At 29.1% G+C, this 21634-nt stretch overlaps 5 protein-coding genes across 7 annotated transcripts; 3 read left to right on the top strand and 2 right to left on the bottom strand.

The window, feature by feature from the left end:
* Window positions 1-2113: 2113 nt before the first annotated feature.
* Window positions 2114-9999, top strand: LOC132950451 (ubiquitin carboxyl-terminal hydrolase 16/45-like). Of its 3 annotated transcripts, XM_061021921.1 has the most exons (15): window positions 2114-2584; window positions 2764-2924; window positions 3013-3125; window positions 3281-3414; window positions 4765-4937; window positions 5004-5128; window positions 5825-5965; window positions 7073-7282; window positions 7859-8101; window positions 8170-8323; window positions 8431-8813; window positions 8942-9203; window positions 9274-9461; window positions 9545-9646; window positions 9719-9999. In XM_061021921.1, exons 2-15 carry the CDS (start codon window positions 2813-2815, stop codon window positions 9932-9934), a joined length of 2556 nt encoding a protein of 851 aa, XP_060877904.1. In that variant the 5' UTR covers window positions 2114-2584; window positions 2764-2812; the 3' UTR covers window positions 9935-9999. The 3 variants fall into 3 exon arrangements, with proteins under 3 accessions (XP_060877904.1, XP_060877905.1, XP_060877907.1); XM_061021922.1 differs by lacking the exon at window positions 2764-2924 and having other exon boundaries at window positions 2116-2584; XM_061021924.1 differs by lacking the exons at window positions 2764-2924; window positions 3013-3125 and having other exon boundaries at window positions 2116-2584.
* Window positions 10000-11760: 1761 nt separating this feature from the next.
* On the top strand, window positions 11761-13110 carry LOC132951407 (DNA-directed primase/polymerase protein-like). The gene has a single exon (XM_061023216.1). It carries the CDS (start codon window positions 11761-11763, stop codon window positions 13108-13110), a length of 1350 nt encoding a protein of 449 aa, XP_060879199.1.
* Window positions 13111-13355: 245 nt separating this feature from the next.
* LOC132951481 (vesicle transport through interaction with t-SNAREs homolog 1B) lies at window positions 13356-14189 on the bottom strand. Its single transcript, XM_061023307.1, has 2 exons — window positions 13851-14189; window positions 13356-13778 (listed from the first exon to the last, which is right to left on the bottom strand). Exon 2 carries the CDS (start codon window positions 13774-13776, stop codon window positions 13423-13425), a length of 354 nt encoding a protein of 117 aa, XP_060879290.1. The 5' UTR covers window positions 13777-13778; window positions 13851-14189; the 3' UTR covers window positions 13356-13422.
* A 316-nt stretch (window positions 14190-14505) lies between these two features.
* LOC132951477 (exostosin-1) lies at window positions 14506-18049 on the top strand. The gene is made up of 8 exons (XM_061023302.1): window positions 14506-15017; window positions 15365-15806; window positions 15872-16116; window positions 16176-16497; window positions 16561-16809; window positions 16868-17128; window positions 17418-17671; window positions 17735-18049. The coding sequence occupies exons 1-8, from the start codon at window positions 14755-14757 to the stop codon at window positions 17913-17915; spliced, it is 2217 nt and encodes a 738-aa protein (XP_060879285.1). The 5' UTR covers window positions 14506-14754; the 3' UTR covers window positions 17916-18049.
* Window positions 17991-21587, bottom strand: LOC132951478 (integrator complex subunit 9). The gene is made up of 12 exons (XM_061023304.1): window positions 21347-21587; window positions 21086-21277; window positions 20811-21016; window positions 20541-20742; window positions 20348-20481; window positions 19983-20276; window positions 19784-19916; window positions 19613-19715; window positions 18752-18957; window positions 18488-18676; window positions 18239-18418; window positions 17991-18168 (listed from the first exon to the last, which is right to left on the bottom strand). Exons 1-12 carry the CDS (start codon window positions 21353-21355, stop codon window positions 18046-18048), a joined length of 1971 nt encoding a protein of 656 aa, XP_060879287.1. The 5' UTR covers window positions 21356-21587; the 3' UTR covers window positions 17991-18045.
* Window positions 21588-21634: the final 47 nt, after the last annotated feature.

Below are 21634 nucleotides of genomic sequence, written 5' to 3'. Positions count from 1 at the left end.
TGACACCAGCAGCTATTCCAGTGTGCACTAAATTACTAATTTTATGTACCGCGTTACTGCACTATGCGAGTTTTTTGCATCTATAGTGGCTAGTGCAGTGAAGGTTGTATGACCTCCTGGAGGAGCCCGCATAAAGCCCGTATGAATTTTACTACTTTGTTTCTTTTCTCGCTCACAGTCTCTACATCGTACCTCTGACTTCTATCTCTAAGCGCTGTCCATTACTTTATAGGTCTATTGTCTAAGGAAACTTGGGTGCAACAGAGCGGTATGGTGGAAGTCTGGAAAATGCTGTAATATCTACAGCCTACTAAACATCATCATAATATACAGGTTGCACACCAGTGGCGAATCAACAGGGGGGGGATGATATGTTGGCCATATCACCCCCACAGGTGACCAAATTTTGTAAACAAAACAATATACAACATATATATAATAGTATATGAATATAATATGTGTATACTGCAGGGACAGACTGAGACCCTGAAGGGCCAGGTGGGTACAAGTTTCAAAACTACCAAAAAAGAGACTCGTGTTACAATTTTTATTTTAAATAAAATAACTTTTTAAGGAACTTATAACAAAATGAAAAAAATTCTGTAGGTTTATACTCAACTAAATAATAAAATAAAACAAATTACTTCAATATTACAATTTTTAAACTTTACCTATTATATAAATAAAATATAAAAAGTTGTGGGTGTCGCTCAGCTGTACAATAGGTTACAAGTGAGTCACTATAATGGTCAATAGATGGTGTTAAATTTGAATTCAATAATATAATATCATTGTAAAAGAAAAACGATTCTGAGCGAAAACGGTCAGTCAGCCTATGACATTACTAAGTATATTTGATGATATTATTGTGAATAAAGTAATTTATATATTTACCTATTTACGTGGAACTTTGTATTTTCAATCCTTAGCTACAAAAGTTGAACATTTTATAAATTTTTAACTACAAAATAATTATTACATTTTAAATTTGATAAATGTTGTCAAAATTGTCAAAACTTTAAATGCTTATAAGAAAAAATTGTGCTTATGTATTTTCAATATTTTCAACTGCTATTGTAACAATATATCAGGAGCCTTGCATAAAATTTTCACGCTTTTCTACCCAAAATATAAATCTTAGATTGAAAAACAAAAATTTTTATGAATTCCCAACTCAAAATAATTTGCTAATTTTCGTATTTTGTCAATATTTGAACTTTAAATGCTTATAAATAAAAACTGTGACTAAGGATTTTTAATATTTTTCAAATATCATTATAACAATATAGTAGGAGCCTTGTATTCAATTTTCAAGCTTTTTTACCCAAAAAATAAAATTTTATTGATATTTGTAGTAAAAAAAACTAAAAATAGTGGAAACTGAAAATGTCCGTAAACAGCTCAAAATAAGTCAAAATATTTGGAAAATGTCATGGTGTATAGAAAATGTAGCGCTTGACGCTATTATTATCATATTAGACATTAGTGGCAATTTTACGAAATAATTAAACATTTTAACGTAAAATCTGTAAATACCACGAATTAAATTAATGCTAAAATGCTTTTAAATAATCATAACATTATATTTTTGTAGGTTTTATATATATTTCAAAATAGTCAATCCAGTATACAGATTTCTATTTAGCTGCAGTGTAGTATAGAAGTTTGTGGTTTAGGAACTCCTTATCATATATAGTTGAGTATATAGTATAATATATTAATTCGTGATCTGAGCTCTATCCATCGTATAATATCATGATTCATGATCTAGAACACTTTCTTTATTCTTTAATCGTGGAGTATCGACTATAGATCCTTGACTAGTTGACTATAATTGACTACGAAATACCTCAGCAGAATACAAATATTTAAAAGTTTAAAACCACGGTTACAGATAATTTTTTATCTATGCAACCGCGCTTAAAACTACACGAATTTATAGTATACAGGTCGACCAACTGTCGTTTTTTGACTAGTAACATAACGCGGTTACCACGTCGTCGCACTCAAGCAAAACTTATCAGCTGTATCCAAATTTCTAATATTGTATTGTATGCACTCCCTTCTACAATACCCCCTCCTTAATCAATTACACTACTGTACTTCTGCAGTTCTGTACTTTATGGTGCACAATGACACTGTAGTACTGTACACACACACACAAAACCTTTGATGTACGGACTGCTGTCTACTCTGTGTCTCTGTCTCTGTGTACTTTACCTATTGTAATACATCGTATATACTATATTATACTCTAATGCGATTCATGAGTACCGGACACGGGTTTTAGATTTAAGACGTCTTGATCGCTAATTACTTTGGCGATAAATAATGATAATGTGTGTGTGTATGTAATACGGCATCCCATCGCCGTAAGATTTTTGGTCTTTTTCTGGCAAGAAAAAAAATGACGAAGTGGAACTTCACGTTAGAGTAACTCCAACAAGACGAGCCAGTGAACAACAAGTAACAACTATAGAATAGCTTAAGGAAGAAAACAAATAGAAAGTGCTTCATCAATAATTATCAAAACATCGACGTACGTACAGAAGCACTGTTTTCTGATTAGAAAAAAAGAAAGAAGGTACGTAATCGTTCTCTCAAATGTATTCATAATGATTGTGATCAATTAATTTTATTACGGTCATTGTAAAATAATATATTGCACATTGACTACTTATTGCGGCATGAGACCTTATCTCTTGTTTCCATATTTTTCGCCTAATCACGTTTTGTCCAAAAATAAAAGTCTTTTATAAATAGACGTCCAGTGTTGAGTTTTTTTGCTCTGCATTTTGCATCCTTCTAAGTCATGGCAAAAGGCAAAAATAAGAAACGTAACCGGCAAAGTTCTAACGCTCCTGTTCCACTTAATGCTGGCGATTCGTCAGATTCGGGAGAATTAAAAAGTCAACCAACAAACAGTGAGTCTACGCCCTGTAACAAACTCCACTGGTCGTCTTCACATTTAACTTACTCAATTTTAAATATTAATACCTATGTTTTTTCCAGTTCTTAAAAATCCTTGCACTCATGTCAAAAAAGCAGTCAACGTAAACAATGTAAACAAATGTTTACAAAAGGTTGTTTCACAGTGTTCTGAATGTAAAAACAGTAACTTGGAAGTATGTAATTTGTTTTACAGTAATCTATAACATATATAAAAAAAAATTCTTGTACTTCTTGAACATCTTTCATTGAAATATTTTTATTTTTTACAAGTGCCTTATGTAATTATTTGTAAACACCTTAATATTATAAAATGTTTATTGTATTTTAGGAGCTATACATTTGTATACAGTGTGGATCATTTCATTGTTCTAATCTTGAGATCAATCATATCCTTAAACATCAGAACACTCCAAGAAGTGATTCTCATTCCATTGCTGTTAACATTGGAAGTTTGATAATCTTGTAAGTTGATTATTTTTTTTTGCTTACTTTCGAGTTTATTTTTTATTTAAATATTTTGTCCAAACTAACAATGGCAATTCATACAATTATATATTATTATAATACAATAATTTGTGTGTTAAAAAAAATTAAAAAATAGATAATATAAATCAAAGTACATATGTAAAAAATTTAGACAGAGTTGGGCACAATTTAACTGTCTTAACAGAGTATCCTATGTAGTGGATAATTGTAACTATGTAATCATATCCCGTAGAATGGTGCAGAATAAAACTGGACTAGGTTTCGCATGACAGTTAAAAACTCTAAATTAGACACAAATAATTCTGGAGTGTCAAAAATACCTGGTCAAAAAGTTATTATCTATTATGTGTTGCAAGAATGGACAGTAAATATATTACACAGTAAATCATAATCATGGTATCCTAACCAATTTTGTACTCGTTCCAGTTCAAATTAGTGTTTTGCAAGGTATGGATGCTATACCACTACACTAAACTCAAGAATGTTTAGAACTTTGTGTTACGTTTGATTGAATCAAAGAACTTGAAGTGTTCTACCGTGAAGTCAATGTGCCAACAAAATGAAAGGGAAAACAAATAAAAAATTCCAAGGTCACGAATTTAAGTCACTTGAGCAAGTAGAGAGCTAATGAAAAAATAATGAATAAGTTTTATTAGAAAGAATATGAGAATTAGAGAAGGTGATTGAATGACATGTGTCCAGATTTAAAGTAAGTGTCAACCAATCCACCCAGACAAAAAAAAGTTTAGCTCATCCTGCGAGGCAGCAGAATCAGTCGTCGACTCAAAAATATGTTGATATCTTAAATGAAAAGAAGAAATGTGATAGTGAGAAAGATAATAAATATAAAGAGGAAATGGCACAGGACTCTCCTCCCTCACTATTATATCTGACACTGTTGTTTGTATACCAAAATTGATGCTATTACTTTTATGTAATAAATCAAAAATTATAAATATTATTATATTATTATAAATGTCTTATTCAATTCTAGTATTTCATTAATATTTTAATTTTGAAGTCTATACCAGGATAACCAATTAATACAATTATAACCAATAACTCATAATTTAATACAATGTGCTATAAGTGTATAAGTTGGAAAGAAGTAGGTTTTTTTTAATATTGAGTGATAACAGTTGAAAAAACACGGTATTTACTACATAATTATGTATTTATTATCTCCCATGTATATTGACATAATTGTTAAGATTTGTGCCTTTTTGACTCTTTAATATTCCAAGTTAGAACTTTGAGCAGTCTAAAAAATATATAATTTATTTAAATTGCAAGTCTTTATTTAAATAAATGTATTTATTTATATAGATGCAACGATTGTAAAAAAGAAATATCGGTAACAAGCTCTAAAAAACTACAAGTTATAATAAATTCTATCAATCATATGAAACAAGTGCAAACAGGTAAAAATAAAATGAATGATCTTCCAATTCAAGGTTGTTCTACTGAAGCAGATGCACAATATGATAAACTAATTTCAGGTTAGTAGATAGATAGTAATAATTAGAATTTAAGTAATGTTTTATATTATTTTTTTTTTTTTTCAGAAAATTCTCCAAAAAAGTGTAATGGAGTAAATAAATCTGATGATGATGATGCTCCATCATTAAAAAAAACATTTGATCCCTCTGAAAATATTACTAACAATGTTGAACGATGCAAAAGACCTAGAGTAAGTTTTATATACTCAACACTTTCAATGCCACTAAAGCGCTGATACACTTATGTGTCAATAAACTTAATTTCAAAAGATCTGCATTGTGTTTCTATGGGCTATTATTTAAAAGTATTTTTATTGGTAAAACCATGGTTAAAATATACAAGGTTATCGCATATATACCCCTTCTCAATCAAATATTTGATGATAAAAACAAAAATGGCAGTGTAAAGGGAACCAATAATAATCAAGTATATATGCGCGGGATTTTGAATTTGTTAGCTATTGTCAGCGTATTTTTGGTGATAGGAAAAATGTATATTTGTGATGTCCTTTTACGCAGCCATTTTGTTTCTTATGATAACAATCCGAGTCGATATGCAATAACCTGTATATTTCAACCATGGGTAAGACCTTGAATCTCTCAAAAACAACTTATGATTTTTGAGGGTTTGACATATCAGTTTTAAATTTATTATTATTTAATTGTTTGTAGACACTATTTAAGCAGACAATATGTTATACCCTCAAAAATAAAAATAATTACATTACAATATCCTCTTCATTATTCAGTTTATTTACAACCTTAAATAATTTTTGTAAAATAGTTGATTAGAGCTGGATGCTTTAAACAGAAATGTGTCAGTATTGTTTGTCTAAAATTGGAAACATTATGAAAAGTCTTAACCTAATTATTATATTTTATTTTAGGGATTAACCAATTTAGGAAATACATGCTTTTACAATTCAGTTTTGCAATGTCTAGCACAAACTCCATTTTTAAGAAAGTTTTTACTTGACATAAGTGAATCTGGTGAACCGATGACCATCAAATTAGATAATGAAGATATTGTAAGTATTATTTTATAAACAAGGTGTCCATTATGATATATTATATAATCTTGTTCCAACTTATAAAATTAGAATTTATTAAAATATTTATTAATTTGTAACTATTGTATTATTGAAACCATTTAGTTGCCAGATTTGTCTAAAAAGTTAACTTACAATTAAAACTCAATGCAATAGACATATAATTGTAATTAATTCTATTTAAATAAATCTGGATTTACAAATTAACTTAATATCGCAAAATTATGGTAAAAATGTATATATGTGCATATAAATTATTTTGTTAAATTTTAGCTGTAGCAAAATTAAAAATTGTTTGCTACAAGCTTTTAAATTATAACTTACTATTACAAATTACCCAAAAGCAAGGCTGGGCAAGTTAATAATTTTTTTAACTCAGTTAAGTTAAGATTACTAATGTTTAAATGAAATTAACTTTTTAACTTTTTAACTCGTAAATGCCCAGCATTGCCTGAAAGTATCTTTTTATAAATCTAGATGCTAATCTAGAGCACTGACCTATGTCCTAATGAATCACTAAATATGCTATGAACATGTGCATTAAAAAAAAATCATAGTACTTATTGAATAAAACCTTTTTATTTTAATATCAAGATAATATTTTCAAAATAATAAATTGTAATTTATAATAAAAATATTGTATATTAACAAATAATTTATAATTTTTTTTCTTCTTACATAGAGTTTTAGTGAATCACGCATGTGGTATACCAATTATAAGTAACAATACGAGTGATCGGCGAGGAAAATAAACACTAGTTTTAAAATTTGGTTGTTTTTATTAAACCATAGTTAGAGTAAGAGTGGCTATGGGAATAATATTAAAGGGACGAGAAAGACTGTAGAAATGGATAGACAGAATAGAGAATGATACGGTAATAGATGGTGTGAGTAAAAAAAAGTAGGATAATAGAAAATTTTATTTCGGTGTTCTATTTTCTTAATGTTTGAGGTGTTTGAAGAGTTTAAGGCCCCACTTTTAGTTTTATATCTATCCAGTGTGGTTAATTTAAAATGTTGACTGATGATGAAAAAAAAAACTAACTAATTTTAAATGCAATAATTTACATTTTAATTCTTGAATAGACTGTGCATCAAGAAAAATGGAGTTCATTAACTGAAAACCTGTACACCACTCTACAAGAAATAACAAACGAACGTGAATCAACATTTACACCTAGTGCACTTCTAGATTCATTAAGAAAAAAATGTAAAATGTTTATTGGCTACAGTCAACATGATTCTCATGAACTTTTACGTCATCTTTTAGACTCTGTGCGTGATGATGACTTAAAGGTAAGCTCAATCAATAACATTAAAAATACACAAAGTAGGAGTACATTTTCACAAAAGCTAAAAAAAAAACAAGTCTTGCTTCAATTTGAATCTAAAATTATAAGTTATAATAAATTATTAATATTTGGTATACGATTGAGTTTTACTCATTTCGATTCTCCTCATCTACACTTAATTCCACATTGCCTAAGCTTTGATTACATGTTTATAAATTGTAATGGTTCTTCAATTTTTGATATTACAATATATTTTTAAGACTTGTTTGTTTTGTTGCATTTTATAAATAAAATGTGTTATGACACATATGATATAACTACATTTTTAAATATTTACTTATAAAGATTTAAATTACATATTGCAATGATTTGTTTACAATTAATTTTAAACAAAACAAAAAAAGTTCTAGAAAAAATCATTATTTAGATAAAAATCTGTTATCTCTGTATGTTATAAAATGCCAACAAATTCAAATCTGTTTTCAAAATAAAATTTGATCATCTACAATCCTATAATTTTATTTCACTTGTAAGTCAATCAACTTAACATTTATTTAAATTAATAATAACTTACTTTTAGCGTTATAAAAAAACAATTGTACATCATTATGGTTTATCAATGAAAGTTGAACCAAGTGAAGTGGATGAAAAAAAAACTGCTAAAATTAAAGAACTTGGCAAAAAATTACAAGATGTTCTCTTACGCCCTGATCATGTATTCAAAGGAGAACTTTTAAGTGTCGTTCAATGTCAAACCTGTGGTTATAAATCAGAGGTAACAGAAAGTTTTCTGGACTTAAGTTTACCAATCACAGTTGATAAGGCGAGTATTTTTTATCTATCCTTAATGACAATATTACTGTGAATAATAATATTAATTTTTATCAATAGACCCACCCATTATCGTTCCCACGTAAAAAAGATAATGATGTTTTTAGTCAATCTAAGCATCAAACAAAAAAAGAACGTAAATTAGCATTAAAACAAGGAAGGCGAAAGAAACATGAGCACAAACAATTTAACAATAAAATGCAAGATACATTAGGTAATATTATTTTAGTCTTGATACATTTACAATTGAATAGTGAATAATACAGTATTTTAGACTATAAAGTTTTTTCTTGTAATTACATTTTTTATTATTAATTTAAGCTGTGAATAATGATGCGGACATCGAAGACAATATGGAAATTGAAACAAATGAAATAGAAATGTCTGTTTGGAAGAATGAAAATAAAGAAAATCCAGAATCTGGATATGGTTCTGAAAAGCAACCATCTAATGTTACAAGTCCTTCTCTCAGTATTACAGAACTTACTACATTAATGAATAACACTCCACTAGCTGATCCTGACAGACAAATGGATGCTGATCAAATTTTGGATTCTGAAAAACCCATGGATTTGGATTCTGTACTACCTGGTAGCCCTGCTAATAGCCCAAGTTCACCTCAAGGGTCATCACTTGATTCCATGCGTGCTAATGTCAGTCCAGATTACATGGATGTGGGAACAGACAGTGCTAATGAAAATCCGGTATTAATTATATAAATCATTTTTAAATGCTTATTTATAATAAGAAATTGAAGTATACATCTCAAGTGAACTATATTATCTTCAATTTTAAAATTAATTTTTATCTAATAGTTTATTTGATATATTAGGAGCGTAACAATCCTACTCCAAATGTTAGTGATAACAACAGTGATGGTCTATTTGATGATTCAAAAAGTGAAGAAGACGTAGAGGATGAAGAAGAAGGTGAGTTTTCTCAAGAATGTCCACAAGCAACATTGCAACCTCAACCAAAATGTAAAGATAGCGAGTGTTCGGTATTAACTTGTCTTAATCAATTTACTGCCTCAGAAATAATGACTGGTAATAATAAAGTTTCATGTGAAAGGTGCACTGAACAACATAAAAAAAGTAAGGTTTTAATATAAATCATATTACAATTTTTATTGAATTGTCATTATTTTTAATTTATTTTTCATAGAAACAAACGAAGAGAAGACAATTTATCGCCAAAGTACCAAACAAATGTTAATTAGTTCTCCTCCAGCTATTTTAATATTGCATTTAAAACGGTTTCAAATGTGTTATTCAACTACACGTAAAATGACAAGAGATGTATCATTTCAATGGGTTTTGGATATTGCTCCTTACTGCTCTGTTAAATGTCAAGTTAGTAATAATACATATATATATTATATATATTTTAATACACCATAAAAATGAATATTTATTTTGTTTATTTATTTAATTAGAACAAGTTAAGTCCTGGTCAAAACCGAATATTGTACTCTCTTTATGGGGTTGTGGAACATAATGGGTTTTTGCATAGTGGTCATTATCTTTCATATGTAAAAGTATGGTTAATTTATTACTAACATTTTATTAATGATTTATTGTATACAAAAATATATTATATTGTTGTTTAGGTCAGAGATTCAGTTAAAGATGATAGCTACCGATATTCATTTTTAGAAGGCAGTAAAACCAAACCACCTAAAGTTATTGATGGCAATGATGATCCTTCACATTTAGCTCCAAGTGGTACCTGGTATTGTGTCAGTGATAGTATGGTTAGACAAGTAACACCAAGTGTTGTTCAAAACTGTCAAGCCTACTTATTGTTTTATGAACGAATTTTATAATACTGTTTATGTATATGTATAATATATTATTGTCTTTTCAAAATAAAACAATTGATCAATTAAAATGGAATGATTATTTTTCAACAATTTTTATGTATTTATCAATACATTTTATTTATTATATAAATTGCTGAAACTTATTGTTGTAAATAATTATTTTATTATGAAATTTTAAAACATTTAGGTAATTTCTTTTTTCATATATATCAAATAATAATTTTACTTTTATGCTGGACTTCTTTCTTTCTTTTTTATTTTAGTTCAGTGTCAGAGTGATTTAATATACTTAAATATCATATTTGTAAAATTTAAAATTGATAGAAAGAAATTGTTTAATAAGAACTAAAAAAAAAAATGAAAATGTGTAAAAAAATCAATATTTGATGTTATACCTATAATAACATAATATATATATATATAAATAAATATATGTATATTATTTTTTTACAAAAATAAAGATGTATAATCAATACCATATAAAATAACTTGATGATATTTAGTTATTTATTTGTAAGGAATGATACATTTATTTACCTTACTAGTTATTACTCAGTGCTTGAATTGGAGGTCCCCTCTATATTCCACCACGTTAAAAAAAAATTGGAAAATCGTGGTTATAAACATGAACCACGGACTAAGATATAGATAAGTCCGTGGCATGAACTAAGATTGTAAGATCACAGAATAGATGAAATATATGTATTTAATCTATTCTGTGGTAAGATCTTGGTTCTCAGTCTATGGTTATAACTTAAGTTAAACCAACTACTATTGGGGAAACAGATTAACAAAACGCGCTCTGGTGGAAACAATTTGTACCTTCCAATTCGGGATGCTTAGATATTGTTTTACAATGCTTATTTTACTTTTTATAACAAATTAATTCTGGTATCGAAACTTTATACGCTTTTATAGCCAACTGTATACGTTGGTAAGTACAATTACTACTAATATTATCAAATACATTCAAATACACTTCACTTAAAGCAAAATATATGCGAAATGTGAAAATACATACAATCTCCCGACTCCACTTAGGGGGGAACCCGCCAATCCATCAGTATGATAGGCGTCGACAGCGCTCCTAGTGTTAATCTGTCTTCCCAATAAAATACACAACTTTCGTACTGTCAAAGTGTCAACTATATAAATTATACAACTATCAACTATCGTTTAATATTCATTTTTCTCACAATGTCTATGTTTCACATACGTATTATCACAGGACAATAATTGTTCTATGGTATTATTTATTTTATATTTTCCACACAATTAAAGGTCCCCACACACAGACTGGCAGCGGTGGCGTTAAATTCTATTGTCTTGGTTTTACCGCCGCGGTGAGCGGTGAAATGTGCCCTGCATCAATTCACCGCCACCACTGCAGTGTGTGGGGATCTTAAATCATACTATCGTAGTATCGTACGTGATTTTCCATAATATTTTGAATTTTGAATTTTGTTCTCCAATCTCTGATAAAATATAACGGTTATCACTTATCAGAAATTAAATTTAAATGAGCAACACAAGGTAGATTTATAAAATATAAATCCACCTTGAAACAACAGATAATATTATGAGTTTATGACACAATTAAAGATATTAATAATTTAAATCGTGTTTATGACTAAATAGTAAATATTAAACGATTATTTATAATTTATATTTAATATACTAAATTTGCTACCTATTTAGTGTTTAGTTATTTATCATATAGTATTTTCTAAATGTTGGCTTTTATTAAATTAATAACCCAATAAGATACAACCTCTATAGTGGACATTTTACTCAATGATTGTCATCTGAAAATAGTTCTGACTGGTGTCATGTCGGGTCTAACTACTAAAGTGTTTTATGGTTCATCAAAACGTAGTTCGTTCCATTTAGTACAATCAACATCTTCATCCAAAAAGGTAAGACGTGAACCATGCCATTTAACTAATGTTAAACGGTTGCTGGGACCTCCAATTGGCTGGAAAAACTTTCCTAGGCAACAAGAAGCACTAGACTACGCAAAAACTAAATCAAATGGTTGTATGTCCTTCACATATGAACAAAGTAATGGTCAACGATATTTTATGGTTGCTCATCCTGAAACATTTTGGTACTATGACTCTCGTAAACCACAAAATGAAAGACACACTTATGAGATCATACCAGAAAATAATCCGTGCAAATTATACTTTGATTTAGAATTTAATCGCAATGAAAATCCAGAATCAAATGGCTTAAAAATGTTAGAAACCTTTGTCAAAATTATTATTATGTTTATCAAACAAAAATTTGATATAGTGTGCAAAGAAGAAGATATTCTTGATTTAGATTCATCAACAGCAGAAAAGTTTAGTCATCATTTAGTCTTTCAATCTTTGGTGTTCTCTAATAATTGCCAAGCCGGGTATTTTGTTAGATTTATATGCTGTGAAATTAATAAGTTTTTGTCTGAAGATCACTGTCTAGAAGATAATGGATGTTTTTACAGTGGGATAACTACTAAAGATCTTATAAATTTAAAAACTCAACAAGGATTGTTTTGTGACGAAAGTGTATATTCAAGAAACAGACATTTTAGATTATTTAAATCATCAAAATTGAAAAAAAATGTTCCATTAGTCCTGAGCAATATTAACAAGTATAAGCTTCCTGAAATGGCTCATTGCGAGGATTGTTTTGATAAACAAATATTCTTAAAGTCTTTAATAACATTTGGTTGTGATGATACTGTATTGTTGAATTTCACAAATATAACGAGTCAAATTGTTGCTGAAACACATGGTGATCGGGCACATTTCGATAATAAAAATCAAGGTACATGTCAGTCATCTTACACAAGTTCACCTTTTCCGCGAATAGATAGGTTTATCTCCGATCTTGTTTTCCCAGGAAAAATCTTCAAAAACCATTATTTTCCTTCAGTTAACAAACTAGTTTATAGTATTGTGAAAAACCGTTATTGTGGAAACGTTAAACGGCAACACAAAAACAATAATGTTAAGTACATAGTTGATTTGAATGAAATGTATTGGTATCAAAAATGTTATGATCCTGACTGTGAACAGTATCGATCAAATGGTACTAAGTTGCCAAATGAAATTTGTTTTGAGTATGCTAATCATATAGTTGATGATTTATCTGACAGCCAATTAGTAAAAGTTGCAGACGCCGCTCAATTATGAATTAATTATTATATCAAAGGATCAAAAATAATTAATTTATACTACCCGCTGTCTACCTATACATTTTAAACAAGTGAATGTTTATACTTCAGTTTTAATTATGAAATATTGTTATAGACTAAGCAATGTTTTGTTGTAATTTGTAATGATTATACACATCATTAAATTTAATAAATAAACATGTAAATTTTTAAATGTGTTAATAATGTAAAATACTTAATAAAAATATGGAAACAATATTCAAATAAATTTAAAATAGTATAATTTTAGAGCAGTGTAAGGTGTAACATATTATGTATTGTTTCGACAAAATTAATTTTTTATAAATTTTATATAGACAAGTCCAACTAAAGTGCAGGCCTCAATAATAATAATGAGTACAAGCATAAGTTTGTCCTGGAAAACATGTCTATTAATAGCAGAGACATAACGGTGTGAAGATATTCTGGAACTGTCAATGTCTTCCAATCGATTGCGAGTACCATGGAGTGTCTGTCTTTGTTCTCCCAATTCTTGAACAATCGCAGAACCAATTTCTTCAGTTTCTACAGCAATAGATTTTATGCTAGTCAAACGATCATTGGTGCGTAACAATACTTTACGATTCTCTTCAAGGACTTCCATTGAAATGTGTACTACATGATATAATACAAAATGTAATGGCATTACTACATAAGCATATAAACAAAATTTTGAACGATTATCCGATTATATTTTATAATTTGTATACCCTATCTTACCTGTGGGTTGTGATGGTCATACACCAAAGCGATCTAAGCCCTAAGGGTTCATCTCTACACGATAATGATATAATGATAAAAATTCATCAAGGCTGTGTTGGGTTTTCAATTTATTTATTGAATTGCTCTAAGGTTTTCCGTGTTGAATAATTAAACTATAATAGAATTGCTCTGACTAAGATTTTCCGTGTTGAATAATTAAACTATAATAGAATTACGATTATAAGATTTCTTTCATACCAACCTTGGCTGTATGCACGGACCACGAAGTAAGATATACAGGATACGAAACGAACTTGTGATAAGCGAAACTCGCACCTGCTCAGTTTCTCACGTTGCGGCTAGACTACTAGCGTTTTATAGAATTGTTCTGTGTTAACCGGGAGAATAAGGAACTAATAGTTCATTATTCTCCCGGTTAACACAACAATACTATAATGCGCTAGTAGTCTAGTCGCAACGTGAGAAGGCGTGGGTTTCAGAAAAACATTGATAATACCTTTCCGTTCCGTATCCTGCGTAGAAAAAAGATTAAATGGTATCCTGTCCGTGGCAGCTGTATCATAGATAATAAAGACACAGAATATAATAATATATTCTGTGATAAAGATATGGATAGGCCATGGTTCTACTATCATACTTATCTATATTATCATCAAAAAATCATAATATTATTCTGTGGTAGCTGCTGTCTAATAAGAATTTAAATTTTTTATGTTATTGGATTCAACTTTAAAATTTACATTAAAACAATGTTTTCTCCGTCACCTACATTGTTTCATACTATTTTTGTATCTACAACTATACATTGTTTTTATAATTGCGTGACATGGTCAAGAATTTCGAACTTAATAATTAATATGGTCTTTTTATAATTTATTAATAAATATAATTTGTATTAAGTATGCAAGCAAAAAAACGATTCATATTAATTTGGCTCATTGTTATATTATTCATTTTGGTTATGTGTTTACTAAAAACGACAAGAAAACCAGAGCCTTTGCTCCATCTAACCTACAATGTGAAAGATGTGGAAAATCTACCATCTTTCATAGATGACTGGCATCAAAGTTTAGAAGTTGGTCGTCCTCCTGCTGCAAAAACCTATGAAGCTAGACAACAAGTGCCATATCACAGCTCACATAGAAAAACTAATAAGAACTGCAGGTGTTTAATTACGTCATGAACTAAGATATATTATCTTAGTTCGTGATTACGTTTACCATTATTAGTGCAATTTAACCCATTCTGTGGAACATTATTATTTTTTAGTATTTACGCTGCCAGTGCAAAAAAATGTTTGATTATTTTTGAGTTTTTACTATTTATTTCGGTATTTACTTACATAAAATAAATTTTTATTTTTAAAGAAGCTTATACTCGTATGTGTGTAATTAGTATAGCATGAATGTTTTTGTTCAGCACACATTATGTCATTAGCACAGAAATGGTTAATTTTTGTCATTTGTTATATCAATTCAAGAGTTATAATGTAGATTAAATATTTTTTTCAGAATGGAAACATGTTTTGACTCTTCGCGATGTGAAAATGATTTTCGAGTGTTTGTGTATCCATTGTCTGAATTAGAAACCAGTGGGTTAATGACTTCAACCCGTAGTGTTTTGTATCAGAAAATGTTGGATATTATCGTGGAGTCTCGGTATTACACAGATGAATACACCAAAGCTTGTGTATTTGTGATAGCTATTGATACTTTAGATCGAGATCCCTTGTCTCCAGACTACCTACGCAATATTCCCATGAAAATGCAGAGACTCAGACATTGGAACGGTGGCCGAAATCACTTAATTTTCAATCTATATTCTGGTTCTTGGCCAGATTATAATGAAGACGACCTTGGATTTCATACAGGAGATGCTATTTTAGCCAAAGCTAGTATGTCGGTCACTAATAAGAGACCTGGTTTTGATATTTCATTTCCATTATTCCACAAAGTGATTACATTTAACACTATTTTAATGTAAACAATTAAATTTTATCTAATTTTTTTTCTACATAGAAACACCCAGAGAGAGGCGGTGAACCAGGTTTTGTTCACTCTAATACATATCCTATTACTAAAAACTATAAACTGGCGTTCAAAGGTAAACGTTATGTACTTGGCAGCGGGTCTGAGACTCGTAATTCTATTTTTCACTTACACAATGGAAAAGACACAATTGTAGTAACAACATGTAAACACGGAAAAAACTGGAAAGATGCTCATGATGAAAGATGTGACGTTGATAACACTTTATATGAAAAGTAAATGCAATTTAAAATTGCACAAATATTTTAAATAGTTACATTTTTTTCTTTTTTAGATATGATTATGGATCTCTACTTAAAAATTCAACATTTTGTCTAGTTCCTAGAGGCCGCCGATTAGGATCTTACAGATTCTTAGAAGCTTTACAGGCCGGTTGTATTCCTGTTTTGTTGTCCAATAATTGGGCTCTACCTTTTGATGAAGTGATAGACTGGAATAAAGCTGTGATATGGGCTGACGAAAGATTGCTGTTTCAAGTACCAGAAGTGATTCATTCAATATCAGAAACAAAACTTTTTGCTTTGAGACAACAAACACAAATTCTATGGGAACAGTACTTTAATACAATTGAGAAAATTGTGTTTACTACATTTGAGGTAGTTATTTTAAAATTATGTGATGACTATGTTTGAATTAATTGTAGTTTGGGTCTTTTTCAGATAATTAAAGAGCGTTTACCTAAATTTCAATCTCGGGATGGCATAGTTTGGAACACATCACCTGGAGCTCTTGTCTCACAACATTCGTTTACCGAATATCTTAATTTTAACTTACCATTCAATTATCATCTATTCGGTAAACAACCCACTTCAAATTTTACTGTAGTAATATTCTCACAACATAACAGTCTAAACACACCACTGTATCGATTAGTTCGTAATATAGCTGCAAGCAAATACTTAACTCAAGTAATTATATTGAGATGCATAACACTAACAGAATTACATTTTGTCATTTTTATTTTAGATAATTATAAATTCATGTGCTGACAACAATGGTAAAAGTGGATACCAAAAAATTGCTGGTATACAAATATTAGTATCGTCTGGAAATGGCTGTAGGAGATTTGAACCATTACCATTTATTAAGACTGAAGCCATATTATCATTAGATGATGATGTGGTTTTAACAACAGATGAAATTGATTTTGCATTTCATGTCTGGCAATCGTTTCCTGATAGAATCGTTGGATTTCCGGCTAGATCACATTATTGGGACAACAGCAAGGTTAGCTAAGTAAATATTTTCTTTCTGATATGATTCCTTGCACGAAATATGAAATAAATAATATTATCTGTTCTCATAATAATTTAAAACTCCAATAAAATACCACTAAACATTTTTTATAGTTTTCAATATTTTATCAAATTTAAATTTTAAAATTAAAAAAACTAGTTCTCAAAATTAAAAAAAACACGTTTTATTTTATTGAAAATATTCAATAACTTTTTTCTGTATTATAAAAACTGAAAATAAATATTATGTATGACTTAATTAATCAAATCAAAATGTACAGGACTCTTGGTTATATACATCAAAATGGACAAATGAATATTCAATAATACTCACTGGTGCCGCTTTCTACCATCAATACTACAATACACTATATACTCAATGGTTAAGTCCTTTATTAATCAAAACGGTTGAACAATCACATAATTGTGAAGATATACTCATGAACTTTTTAGTCAGTCATGTAACCCGTCGTCCACCAATTAAAGTGTCACAAAGAAAACACTACAAAGAACAAGCTAACAATGGCATGCCAAAGTAAATAATACACTAACTTATTTAAAATGTATACTATTAATGTATGTTTATATAATTCCATAGATCACCTTGGAATGATCCAGATCACTTTATGCAAAGACAAACTTGTCTAAACACTTTTGTAGTACTTTTTGGTTACATGCCATTACTTCAATCAAGTGTAAGATTCGATCCGATTTTATTCAAGGACCCTGTATCAAATTTTCGAAAAAAATATAAACAAATTGAACTGGTATCCAATTAGTTTTAATTATTATTTGACTAATAAGCATCGGGAATTGTTTCTCGACAAGAATTATAGGGATTAATGTGAATAACAGTCTTTGAAATGTTTATATTACTTGTAAAACAATAAATATATTTGATTATTGTATTTAAAAAGAATTAAGGCACTCCATTACTATACTTCTAAGTTTGAGTCTCCAGTTTTTATCCATCTTTTCACAGAATATATGAGTGGACTTATCATCCACTTGGATCAATGTGTCTTCTGATTTCTAAATCCAAATAAATAAAAAGTAAAAACAATAATAATTAATGTAAAAAATTATTAAATAGTTAACTTACAAGATGTATGGTATACCCATGTGCGTTATGTTCAATTTTAGGGTCACTCACTCCTTCATTTGTCAATGCACGTAAAAACCTATCAATATCCAATTGCCCCCATTCATAAGTTTTTTTAAATAATGTTTCTAATAAATAAGGTTCAGTTGTCTTATTTGCTAATAAGTCATCCCTCAAAATCTAAAAATGTGTTATATAATGGTTATAATATAATAAAATATAATAATTAAAAATAATAATAGAACTTACGTCTAACTTATACTTATTATCCTTAGTATCTAAAACAGCTGTAAATTTTGATGACTTTAGTCCAGATTGTAATTCGTTTAGTGTTACACTCACTGCCATCTCTGTTGTAAATGGTACATTAACTGTTTTTATATCAAGTTTCTCCGAAATAACTTCACCTCGTTTTATAGTTAATACTTTCCTATCAATCTAAAATAATAATAATAATACAAATAATTCAATTGAATCTATAATATTTTGTTAACCACTTAATTTCTAACATACTTGATCAATAACAAATTCATTTTTATGACTAAATCCAGTTGGTGGAATGGCATAACGCTCAGGAAGAATTAACACAGCTGGTTTAAGATCTTTAATCATTTTGTTGGCCTGGGTGAAATTCATACTTGTATCAATAGGACAGTGCATAGCCTTCATAGATAGTGGTTGGAACGGAGCTAAGGCTTCTAAATATGGAAACTCTGGTTCTAAAACGTTAATATTGTGTCATGACAATGTTTTACAAAAATTATTGTTCTTAATATACATTATTGAGAAGACGTCATACTCGCATATGTTGTCTTCGTCTTACACACTTACGGCATAGACATTTTTTGTTCACCAGTATTATAAGTGTGCTGTTCGTTTTGATATTGGAGTGAATTGACTTATTATAAAATTTAAAGGTAAGATTATTATCTAGGGCACAACTTAGGATTTAGTTTATATTATTATTTTTAAGTAAGTCATGACCATTTTCAAATGTACGGTTACAAAAACATCATAACTTACTTAAAAATAATAATATAAATAAAATCCTAAATTGTGCCCCAGATAATAATCTTACCTTTAAATTTTATAATGGGTCAATTCACTTTAATATCAAAACTAACGGCACACTATTGAAATTGGTGAACGAAAATTTAGTATGTGCAATTGTAAGATGGAGACAACACAATATGTGGGTACAACGTCCTCTTAATCAATTCTAATTAAATCAATTGAATATGTGTTGATATTACAATGTAATTTACAACTAGTAAAATATGAAAATCATAGTTTTTGAAAATTGTCCAATCGGTACTTTTACCTGAATATAAAATGTAATTATTAATTTACTGTTTAATCAAGAAACTGACTTACCTGTAAATATTATTGTGTTCAGAGGATTTGTACCCCAATATTCTACAAAATGTACGACATCACCAAATCGCAAACTAGGATGACCGCAAAATACCACACAAGGCTTTAAAAAAATATTAAAAAATGATTACAACTTGATAAGCTAACTTGAAATGGTTCATTTTTATTTACTTGTCTTAAATCGTTCCACAAATCATCTGTATAGACATGTTTAAAATGCTTTAAACGCCCAGACTTAACTAATTGTGCATGTGGAAATGGTTCTTCTGGAAAGTATACTTTATTTTGTTTTGATTGAGACAGCCTAATCACATTGAAACAATATTTATTTAATTTATTATTAAAACAAGCACATAATATTTTTACTGACCATTCTGCAAGAATATTTGAATATTCTAAAGAACTATGCGCCACTGGAGAAATAAAATACATTGGAATTTGACCTAAAGCTGTGCTATCCAAGTGAGATGATAAGCATTCAAATAAATCATAAACAACACCTGATGGATAACATGGAATAAGGACTGAACCATTATTTCGCAATGTAACAGCAACTGACAAACATAGTTCTCCGAGCATTGAGTCTGGATTAGCAGCGGGTGCTTGTGTTAGACTACTTAACAGCATTAGATCAGCATTTTTTAAATTTACTTGATCCATGGGTCTTGGTTACAAAAACAAACATTGAATCAGTAACATTATATTATAAGTGTAATTTTTTATTAAAAATAATACCTTGGATGGGTTGTTAATGTTGAAGTATTGCTGACATAAACCAATTTCTTACTTTCTAAATATATCACCCAATTACTGCTACCCAGGCAATAACCAGAACTAACAGCTGTCACAGTCAATGCACCAGTAATTTCCTAAGGACAAATTTATAATAGTTGAGTAACTAATGTAAAAATTAAATTATAAAACTTACAATTTTTTGATCATAACTGATCATCTGCACACGTGTTAAGCTTGAATTAACTTGTGCAAGACTGTACAATTGTTTCCATGTATGAGGTTTGAAACTGTTACACAAAGGTGGTGGCAGTAAGTGCAAGATTTCCTTCCAGTATTTAGCAACATTAGGTTTTGGTGACTGTTCAACAAAATCTACTAGTTCTTCAAGAAATAATCTAAAAACAAAATAAAATGTTATATACTACTTATATTTATAATTATTTAACATTTTTTTATGTCTCACTTTCCTATGTGCAAAGTCGGTTCAGTCATGTACACAACCCCTTTGAAGCCTGTATTTTCAGTAATAAATGGTAAAGCCAACATGGTCATATAGTTGGACACCAATATAACATCAATGTCAGCAAAGTCAACTAACTTTGTTAGTGGCGTCATGAATTCAGGTGCAGAATTTACAAGAACTTGATTAGTCATACATTCATTAAGTTCCTATTTAATACATATTTATTGATTATTAAGTTTATGAAGAATTTAATAAAAAATTAAAATATGGTATACCCCTTCAATTTGAGGGTCAGAGAAGTTCTTAGGTATCCAAGCTGCTGCTTTATTTGGTTTCCAGTCTGGTATTGGATATAAAGGTAAAAAATTCAAAACACTGTGTGCTGATAGACCACAGTCCAACATTATTGTAACTGATTTTAACTTTATCACAAAACATGGTTTGTTCGGATCTTCACTCAAACAATACTGTACATTTAAAAAATATAAATTATTATAAGCAGATTAGAATTGTAAGTATTTTGTTTTTTATCTTACCACTTTCATAATGACTGTTGAAAAAACGATAAATAAAGGCTGGCAAATTAATTAACATCCATAATTTGTATGTTTAATCTATGCTGTAACAAAATTTAAAAGTTTCAAAGTGTTTCAACGCTTCGAAGTCGAACTTTTGATTGTTATTTGTTATTTGTTTTGAAATATCATATCGTGTTAACATTATTTACTATTTTCTGAGATAATACAGTTTAAACTATTTAACATAGAGTTGTTACTATTACTTTTAACCATAAACCATTAACCTTTTTTAATTTTATATTTTTT

This window comes from Metopolophium dirhodum, chromosome 8, assembly GCF_019925205.1.
Source record: "Metopolophium dirhodum isolate CAU chromosome 8, ASM1992520v1, whole genome shotgun sequence".
NCBI lineage: Eukaryota > Metazoa > Arthropoda > Insecta > Hemiptera > Aphididae > Metopolophium > Metopolophium dirhodum.
This window is presented reverse-complemented; position numbering and strand designations above follow the sequence as displayed.

Excerpts from the sequence above, each read along its gene's own strand:
- LOC132950451 (XM_061021921.1), top strand. The coding sequence starts at position 2,813 with ATGGCAAAAGGCAAAAATAAGAAACGTAACCGGCAAAGTTCTAACGCT. Across the intron at positions 5,129-5,824 it reads AACGATGCAAAAGACCTAGA|GGATTAACCAATTTAGGAAA; the intron begins GTAAGTTTTATA and ends ATTTTATTTTAG. Across the intron at positions 8,102-8,169 it reads TACCAATCACAGTTGATAAG|ACCCACCCATTATCGTTCCC; the intron begins GCGAGTATTTTT and ends TTTTATCAATAG.
- LOC132951478 (XM_061023304.1), bottom strand. Across the intron at positions 18,677-18,751 it reads ATGAATTTGTTATTGATCAA|ATTGATAGGAAAGTATTAAC; the intron begins GTATGTTAGAAA and ends TTATTATTTTAG. Across the intron at positions 18,169-18,238 it reads ATGGGTATACCATACATCTT|AAATCAGAAGACACATTGAT; the intron begins GTAAGTTAACTA and ends ATTTGGATTTAG.
- LOC132951407 (XM_061023216.1), top strand. The coding sequence starts at position 11,761 with ATGTCGGGTCTAACTACTAAAGTGTTTTATGGTTCATCAAAACGTAGT.
- LOC132951477 (XM_061023302.1), top strand. The coding sequence starts at position 14,755 with ATGCAAGCAAAAAAACGATTCATATTAATTTGGCTCATTGTTATATTA. Across the intron at positions 17,129-17,417 it reads ATTATTGGGACAACAGCAAG|GACTCTTGGTTATATACATC; the intron begins GTTAGCTAAGTA and ends CAAAATGTACAG. Across the intron at positions 17,672-17,734 it reads GCTAACAATGGCATGCCAAA|ATCACCTTGGAATGATCCAG; the intron begins GTAAATAATACA and ends ATAATTCCATAG.
- LOC132951481 (XM_061023307.1), bottom strand. The coding sequence starts at position 13,776 with ATGCCATTACATTTTGTATTATATCATGTAGTACACATTTCAATGGAA.